General features: G+C 60.2%; 1 protein-coding gene across 1 annotated transcript in view; it reads left to right on the top strand.

Moving 5' to 3' along the window:
* Positions 1–8757, top strand: part of LOC113490866 (dynactin subunit 1-like) — a gene marked incomplete at its 3' end in the record, with an annotated part of 41605 nt that overhangs the window by 17400 nt on the left and 15448 nt on the right. Inside the window, exon 5 of the mRNA XM_026867472.1 lies at positions 483–503. Coding sequence (XP_026723273.1) covers positions 483–503 — 21 coding nt within the window. The remainder of the gene's footprint in view (positions 1–482; positions 504–8757) is intronic.

Here is an 8757-nt window from a genome sequence, read left to right as displayed (position 1 = left end):
GGGGGGGGGGGGGGGGGTGAGTGTGTGTGTGAGAGCTGGGCCGGGGGGATCCCTCCTCCCCGGGGGTTCTGTGTCTCAGCGAGGCGCGGGGGTTGCCTCTTCTTTGCTGATGGCTGCCCTGGGTGAATTTCTTCTCCCTTGAATGTGTCCTGGCACCTCAAAGGATCCTGAGCTGGAGCAGTGGGAGGTGGATCAGTGACGCGGGAGTAAAGCTCCTCAGTCAGAGGGTTGCAGACGAGCCCTGTTGCCCGCTTCCCTCCCTTAAGCCATCTTGGGTTTGTTTCAATCAACCTGAATGTATTTTCCTTGCTGATTGTACGTGTTTTCGCAGCCCAGTGACTCCTCTGAGGAATTCTGTCTTCCGTGCCTCGCTGGCTCGGAAACTGCCCCAGTTTGAACAGAAAGCAGATCTCTCTTCTCGTCACCGCTGTCGATACGATGTGAGCTCTAACCTTGTGCCCTTTTGTTCCCTCTTCATGCAGCGTGGAGTGAAACCTAAAAAGGTGCTGCTTTTTTTGACAATTACTCTGTGTGTTGCCGAGTCTCCTGGCCGCATGAAGGGCCGCCCTGGTGCATCCCAGCTCATCGTCACCCATTGCCACTGTGCTCCATCGCATGTTTGCTCATTGCATGCGCTCCCCCTGCCGCCCCCCACGTGCTCGGGAGGAGACGCAGCCTCCGCCCTGGCTCTGGCGTTGGCACCGTGGTGCTGCCCGGCCGCTGTGCGAGGGAGGGCCGAGCCTGGCAGCCCGGCTTTGCACCTCACGCTCAGCTGGGAGGTTTTCTGCCGTTCCAGGGAGCCGCAGTCGGGTTTCCAGCCTGCGCCGGGTACTGCCATACCCGCGGGCTGTGCCCGGCTTCGCTCCCCACGTGCGCGCCCGCACGGTTTTTCCCTCGGCGCACTCTTGAGTCTCAGAGGCCATCAAGCCTGCCCGGGGCTTGCGGTGTGCCTCAGCCCGGCCTTTGCCGCCGCCTTGCCCCAAGCAGCTAAACCGTGCCCAGTTCAGTCCAGCGGGTGTTCTCCGGGCTGCGGGTGTGGGCAGCACCGGCTCCACGCCGCCGGGGGAAGCGTCAGCAGCGCGCTCTGCGTGGAAACGTGTTTCAAACTCTAAATCTGTTTCAGGGCCCTTATGCAGCCCGTTACTGACCAATATAGAGGAGCTTTCTAAACAGTACAAGGTAACGCTACATAATGAGCAGCTTTAATCTGTAAAACCGGGGAAAAAGATGCCGTGCTGCTGAGAAACGGGCTTTGGTGACCTGGAGCCAGGGACTGCTCTGCTTGTGCGTGGTCCTGGCCTTCTCCTTGGGCTGCGGGTTCTCCCAAGGTAAGAGCACCCCGCAGCCAGCTTGTTCCTAACACTTGGCAAAGCCAAACCCTTTTTGTATCGCTTCCTACCAAAGGGAACTAAAACTACAAAGCTCTCAGGATTGTTTCCCGTGGGCTGCCTGGGGGATGTTTCCCTGCCATGGCCACAGTGCGAGAGAAAAGCGGCTCTGGGGGCAGTACAGCACGAGGAGGGGACACGGTACCTGCAGGGTCCCCGGCGCAGGTGCTGCCCGTCCGCAGTACCTGCAGCTGAGCTCTTCTGTCCGATCGCTTTCCCTTTGGGTTTTGGGTGCAGAGATGGTCCAAAGGGCAGCGTTTGTCCACGGCGAGTCTGCAGGCAAGGAGCGATGCAGAAATGGAAGGAGGAGCTGCCGAGGGGTGGCCGGGAGCCGCTGTTAGCGGGTGCTCCCCCTGTCCTCACCCCGCCAGGCCCCCCTGGCCGAGGTCTCTGAGTGCCCCGGAGGCTGCCCCGCGCCTCCCTGCGAGCTCTAGCCGATCCCCGCAGCCTGGTCCCGCTGGTTGTTCGGCTGACGGGAAGAGCTGCTCGTTCGAGGGCGTGTTCCCGTGCCTCCCCTCGTCACCCGGGTGTCGGGGCGGGGAGCTCGTTCGCCGGCGGCCATGCGGATGCAGCGGTGCAGAGAGGCCGTCCTGACTCGCTGTGTGTGGAGGGGGCTCCTCACAGCCCTTCTCAGCGCCACGTGTTTGCTGATGGCGCCTCCGAATTTAACTTTTTCAGCCTCTAATAACCTCGTTAGCTCTCTGCCCCCCTCCTGTCGCAGCGCTTGACCTCACTCAAGCGTGCGCGAGTCGCAGCCTGGTTGGTGTGACCACAAAATAACAAATGTGATTAGCAGATCAGTGCTTATTCATGAGATTAAGGTGGCTCTTTGCATGTTAAATATAGACTTTAATCATACTGAAAGCTGCTGCTTGCTGCTTTTTTGTGCTGGATGGCCCTTACCCTCCCAGCTCTTCTCCCTCTCTCTGTTCTCTTTGCCTTGGGTTTGCTGCTGCCTTTGCGCTGGCTGGGAGTGGTGGGGCACGGGCCGGGCTAGTGCTGGGGCCAGCAGACCCCTGGGCCCCGAGTCTGGTGGGCATCGGTGGCCTCACCTCCAGGGCTGCACGGAGCCAGCAGTCCCTCCTGGGGGACACGAGGGGTGCAGGGTGTCGGGGGGTCTCCTTCCTCGCATGGAGCCTGTAGCTACTCGGGGGCCAGTGATCCAGGCTGGCCCCGGCACGTGGTGGCCCATCTGGGCAGAGTTTGCCAGCCCCGAGGCTGGGGTGGCAAGAACACCGAGTGGCTGCTTAAGGAGCAGCAAGAGGGTGTTTCTCTACTCATTTTCTGAGCGAAACGGGTTGTGTGCCCCTTATCTCTGCAGTGCCCGGGTCAGTGTTTAGCTGAGCGTTTGGCCAGGAAGGCCGGTGTGACACCGAGCCACAGACATCTCCAGTGAGACAGAGGGGCTGGCTCCGCTCCAGACCCCTGGGAGCAGGGACCTCCTTGTCCCGGTGTGACGGAGCCGTGACGGCCTTGCACTGCAGTGCTGGGGGGGTGCGGCCTTCGGGAAAGGCCGGACGGGTTCTCTGGTGCGCAATCTGAAAGAATACAGCGTGCACGTCGGTTCTGTTTGGCTCGGGGAGTCCTTGAGCTGCGGGTGGTTGGAGCCTGCGAGAGTAGCCGCAGCGGAGCGTTCCCGGGGTGCTCTGCCCCGCGGTCAGACGGGCCACGGCCGCTGGCACCAGGGCGGCGGGTTGTTTGTGCCGGGGCTTCCAGCTCAGCCCCGGGCTCCTGCGGCTGGGGGGGAGCAGGGTCCCTGTAACGCCGCGGCCGGTGGGCTGGGCGTGGAGATCCGGCTTCCTCCCCGAGGACACCGCTGGGCTCCCCGCGAGCTCGGCCTGCCCGCTGGGGATGTCGGGGGTAGGACGCCAGTGGCAGGACACACTCTGCCTCACCGGCGGGTCGTGTCTCATCTGCTTGATCTAATCCAGTCCCACCAGGTCTGATGTTGCCGTGGCAGCAGCCCGGCTCGGCCTCCACTGCCCCGTGCCCGGGCAGCATCATCCTGCCCTGATCGTGCTGTGACAGCCGGGTTGTGCGGCTGGAAGGGGACAGACCCCATAGGAGTGTCTGCAGCAGTGGAACGGGCTCGTCCCTGGTGCCCCGTTGTGTCTGGAGACCCTCAGGCCTTGGACACGGAGGGTCCCGGCTCAGCCGGAGCAGGGACACGCAGCCAGCACCACCCTGGGCGCTGAGCCCGGTGCCTGGTGCCTCTGTTCTGGGGTGTCTCCCACCACAGGTCACCTGTCCTGCGACAGCAGGGCCTACAGCCCCTTTGACACCTGTTTCGTGGCTTTTTTTTTTTTTCCATCTAATGGATCAGCTTTGTCCCAGCTCCAGTAACGTTCCCGTTCCGTCACCCCAGCTGGCATTTGTGTGCCGGAGCCGGATCCCGGGTGTTTTGTTCTGAGCCCCATCACGAGTGTGTCTCCGTCGCCCTCTCTGCTGCGCCCTTGACCTCGCTGTGATCCCCTCGTCCTCCGTTTGTCGTTGTGCCCCGCCATTAGCGGCCTCGGCAGCGCCGGCTGCGCAGGGAGCAGATGGCCCGGGGAGGGCACGGAGCGCTCGGGGTCCAGATGGTTTCTTTTTAAAGAAGAGGGGCCAACCTGAGCCCTGTTAATCCTTTAAAGGAAAGAGTAATCCCATTACCTCATAAAACGGGCCGAAAGCGCGTCCCGCGAGGGGCTTCCGGGGGGCCTGGGCACCCGTTTTCACGGGCCCGCGTTGCTCTCGGCTGGCTGACAAACTGCCCTGGCACCTCTTCGTGCCCCCGCGGGCCCTTGGCGGGAGCTGGCGGCCAGCTGGGCGCTGGGCAATGATGGTTCTGTCGTTGTTGACCGAGGGGAGGGCCGGCAGAGCACGGAGCCCTGAGCCGAGCAGCATCTGGCGCCACAAGCTGGTGGGACCGTGGAAATGAGCCGGAGCGGAGGCTCCTGCTCTGCACGAGGGGGGTTCTGGGTTCTGCAGCCCGCTGTGTGCTGGCGCTGAGGGCTCCTGGGTGCTCTGACGGCTTGAAGATAATTCACTTCTCTTACCTATCCCTGGAGCTTTTTAAAGGACGGCTCTAAAGCATCCGGCAGCTCTTTTTTTCTGCCCTTAAATTGCATTTTCTCTTCTGCTGCTTCTGCCTAAGCGAGCAGCTCCGGAAGGCGCGTGGCCAGCCCGTGTTGGTGTCTATCAAATCCCGGATGCGGGAAGAATTTATATATTCTCCATTTAGAAACCGGGGGAGTTGGTTCATTAGAGCAGCTACTGCCCTGCCCCCCTTGCTGTAATACCCTTAACTCTCTTAGCTGAATGGTAAATCCGTGCAAGCTTTCGAGCGGCTCCTGCAGCAACGTATATGGCACTTTGTTCACGAAGGGGCTTACGGCCCCGAATCGAGGTTGGTTTTGTCTGAGAACACGTAATAACGGTCGTGGGCCATCCTCCTGCCGCCTGGGGGGGAGGAAAGCCTCACCCCCGGGGCCGGCCCGCGGCTGGGGGTTCTGCTGGAGCCTTTGGGTGCCTTCAGCTGACTCCAGAGCTGGGTCTGTGTAAAGCGGCTCTTGACCCAAACCAGGCTTACAGTACAGGGTAATGGAACATGGAGGTTCTTCATTCACGTGTGCTGGTAGAGTTTCAGAACTGTCACCTGCAAGCCCATCCCCTGGTAACGCCGTCTGTCTGCCCACAGCGGTGAGGAGCTGCTGGAGGGGTCCTGAGCTCAGCTCACTTGCCCACAGGGGCTCTGCTGAGGGCCGCAGCCAGTTAGAAGGGACCCAAAGGCTACTAGGTATGTTCAGGTTTGGCTACCAGATGTGTTTGCCAAGCATCCTTTCTGGGGAGGCAGTGCCCTGGCCTGACATTCGGCCCTTTGGGGCTGGCTCTGTGCGCCTGCAATGGGCTCTTCCTCCGCTCGCCCTCATCGTTCATCCTCACAGCTGAGGAGGAAGGAGCTGGCTGGCGACGGGGCCGGGGAGCCCCAGCACTGCCAGGCTGCGAGCTGTTACCGGGAAGGTGGCCCCTGACTCGGCAGAGCTGGCAGCCCCAGCGCGGAGGTGGTGGGGAGGCTGGTGAGGATCCCTGAGGATCCCAGCGCTCCTCTGAGGAGCAGGATGAACCCCGGTGGCGAGCAGATCCTTGCACAGGGCTTGCCAGGCTCGGGCCTACTCGTCAGCCACGGTTTTGGCAACTGCGAGCTGGGAAGGGAGCTGAGAACGGGAACCCAAGTGCGAGGCCAGAGCAGGGTGAGCGCAGCCAGCGAGAGAGCAGAGAGCCCGCTGCCCCCTGCCCTGAACCGAGGAGATCTGTGGCTTCCCTGGGCGCTCAGATTCCTTACAGGCAAAACCACTCGGCACGGGGAGACGGGCCCGGGAACAGCCGGTGCTTGGACCGGTGATACAGTGTGTGCTCGGGTGTGGGGTGAGCAGGCGACTGTCCCCATGAGCCACCGCTGCCCCTGCGTGGCTTTTGCCTCCTCAGGGCTTCGTGGCACATTCGTTGGTTTTTCTCTCACATGGGCTGTGGTCGAAGGCTTCTGACGTGGAGCTCAAAGGACAAACCCGGTTGGGCTCCGCATTCCGTTTGCATTTGCCGGTGGGGAGCGGCGCAGCCGGCGCGGCGCTGGGGAGCGGGGCTGTGCAGCAGCAGCTTCTATGGGGTCACCCAGGGCCGCTCTCCTTCGAACAACAGAAAGTTGTTAATTGCTTGAAAAGGCGTGGTTTTAATCTAGGCTCATGTGAAAGGCAGTCCTGTAAAAGCACGCGGCTCTCTGGATAAATTCTGGCCTTAATGCGCCCAGCCTGGTTCCCCGAGAGGCAGCGCTCTCATCTCAGCACCCCCGCAGGGAGGGTCCCCACCCCCAGGACACGGCCGCAAGCTGCTGAGCGGGGGGTTTCGTGCTGCCTCTGGTTCTAGTGACCCGCGGTCTGACCCGGGCAGGCCTGGCCCCGTCCCGCGGGGAGGGTTGAGCCGCCCGTGGGTGCCCTGCCGCGGGGTGCGGAGCGCCGCTGTGTCCCGGCTCCTGCAGCCGCTTCTCTGGGTCAACTCCCAAAATCTGCTGCTTTGTCTCTCCTGAGAGCTTGCCCAAGCTCTTCCTTTTGGCTCTTGAGCGGGATATTTAGCCATCACGCAGCTCGCTAGAACATTATCTGCCTTGTTTTGATAAATTGCTGTGGGGGCGGAGGCGTTTTCTCGGGACAATAATGTTTTTTAGCCTGTCACGTGGAGAAAGTACGAGAGGTCAGTGTTACCACCACTGGAAGCGACTCCGTGCTGCAGGGGCCACTCTTTCCTCACTGTTCATCTTCTGTAGCTGTTCAAAAATTTTTTTTTTTTCCTCACTTTAGGAATTCTCAAAGGTTGAGGCAGCCCCACCTGTTGCCAGAAGCACCTTTGTATAAACCTGTGTCTACAACACAGCTGGAACACAGCTGTCAGGTGCCTTTTGCATTTTTTGCCAATTTGCCCGTTTCTGCAGTGGAAGGGTGGAAGGCCCGTCCGTCCCTGCTCGGGGCAACGCCGCTTCCCGGGGGAGCCCCGCGTGGCACGAGAGGCCTCGGCAGGACAGGGCTGGCCGTTGCCACTCCCGGGACGTGCGCAGGGGTTTGAGGAGTGTTTTCAGCAGCAGGAGGGTTTGGGGGGTTGCTCCACACCGACCCCTGGCCCAGGGCTTGTGACCCTCCGGGGCACAGGCGGTGCCAAGATCCCGGTGCCGGGAAACCCTGGGGGTCGGAGATGGAGTCGCGGATGGGGAGCGGAGGCGTCGCTGGAGACGCCGAGATCGATCTCGGCTGCTGGGAGAGCGTGTGAAGTGTCACGGTAACTTGATGTTCCTGCCCTCCGATGCGAATGACCTTGCTCACTCTGTGGGAGTCCCATGTTTGCTCGGGGACTCAGTGCACCAGAGTCACCTTTTATCCAGTGGGAAGCTCCTCGCTGCACCCTCGTTCTGCGTTCGGCACCCAACCAGGCACTGTTTGAGCTGCTGGTTCAACGGTACGTCAGGCTCTGGAAGAACTTCAACTTGAACTTTAGTTAAAACCAAACCAAAACCCAGGACTTGGAGAGTCTCCGAGGAGCTGAAGACCCCGACTGACCCCCCCACCGCTGTGGGTAATTTCCAGTTACCCCGAGGACTTGGGAGCGAGTCCGATAATAAACCGAGAGCGTGGGCTGATGTGTGGGTGATTCAGCACCTTGGTTGGTCCTCACAGCGGTTCAGAGCAGCGATGATGGGGATGTTTTGGTCAATAGATGATCCTCAACTGCCAGGGTGGGGTTTGGGGGGAATTGGTGGGAAATTTGTGCAGGCTGTCGGCTGGTCTGTGTTTCTCGGCGCGGTTGCAGCTGCTCGCCTCGAGGCCAGGAGGGTGGGTGGGGTTTGGAAAGCGTCGCCCTGGCGTTGGGACCTGCTGTTTTTACTGACAAGTATGGAAATCACTTTCGGAGCAGAAATGTTGAGAGAGTTTTTCCTGTATCAGAGCAAACCCCCAGTCTGCATGTTTCGAGTATGAGGGTGGGAAATTCCACAGGTATAATTAATTACTGAATTTTGGGCTGTTGGAAGCATCACTTGAGTCTCTTACAAAGCACTCCTGATTTTTGATCTTTGGCTGAAGGGAAAGGGCAGAATAATCGGAGGGGAGCCGTGGTCTACTTGGCCCATCCGTGCCCCCCTGACCTCTCCACCAGCGTTGTGAGGGGCTGTGGCTGCACCCTCACACCCCCCCCCTCAGCCCCTCCCGGCAGCGCGTGCCTGCACCCAGGGAGCCCCGTCCCAACCCCTCACGAAGAAATCTCCCCATTACCGCCTAATTACCCCTGGTCCGTTATTGCCTGCGGTTCATGTGCCAGATTGCCCTCTAGCTTTCCCCTCGGCCCGTGTCCACCCCTCGGATGCAATCCCAAAGCGACTGAACCTTTGCTTGCTGGGCAGGGTGGGGGTTTTTAAGCTCTTGTAGAGTCGTCCTGGAGGCTTTGGGCAGCGGGAAGGGCAGAAAAATTCCTGTCCTCCATCTCTGGCGAAAATTAAGTTAATGGGCTCTGGGAGGGGGCAGCTTTTGTTGTGTTAGAAGACTTTTAAGAGTCTCATAAAAACACAGATTTAGATTTTTAGAATATATGTTTGCACCCGCCATATATACTTGTATCTATACGCATATTCTAATGCTCTCAACTTTCCGAACCTCACTCCGGGGAGAACATCTCTGCAAGGCCCCACAGATGTTCCTTTTCCTGACGCCGAAGTTCCTTAGCGCTCGCACCCCGCTGCGGCTGGGTGCAGCCCGTGGCACCGCAGGCTGCGGGGCTGCACCCACCCGACTGGGAATTTTAACCGGCCGGTGAAATTTGCCTTTAAAGCCTTTTTTTTTTTTTTTTTTTTTTT

The sequence above is a fragment of the Athene cunicularia genome, unplaced genomic scaffold (genome assembly GCF_003259725.1).
Source record: "Athene cunicularia isolate RWA unplaced genomic scaffold, athCun1 SCF_49, whole genome shotgun sequence".
In the NCBI taxonomy this organism is placed as follows: Eukaryota; Metazoa; Chordata; class Aves; order Strigiformes; family Strigidae; genus Athene; species Athene cunicularia.
The sequence above is the reverse complement of the archived record's forward strand: the minus strand, read 5'-3'. Positions and strand labels throughout refer to the sequence as shown.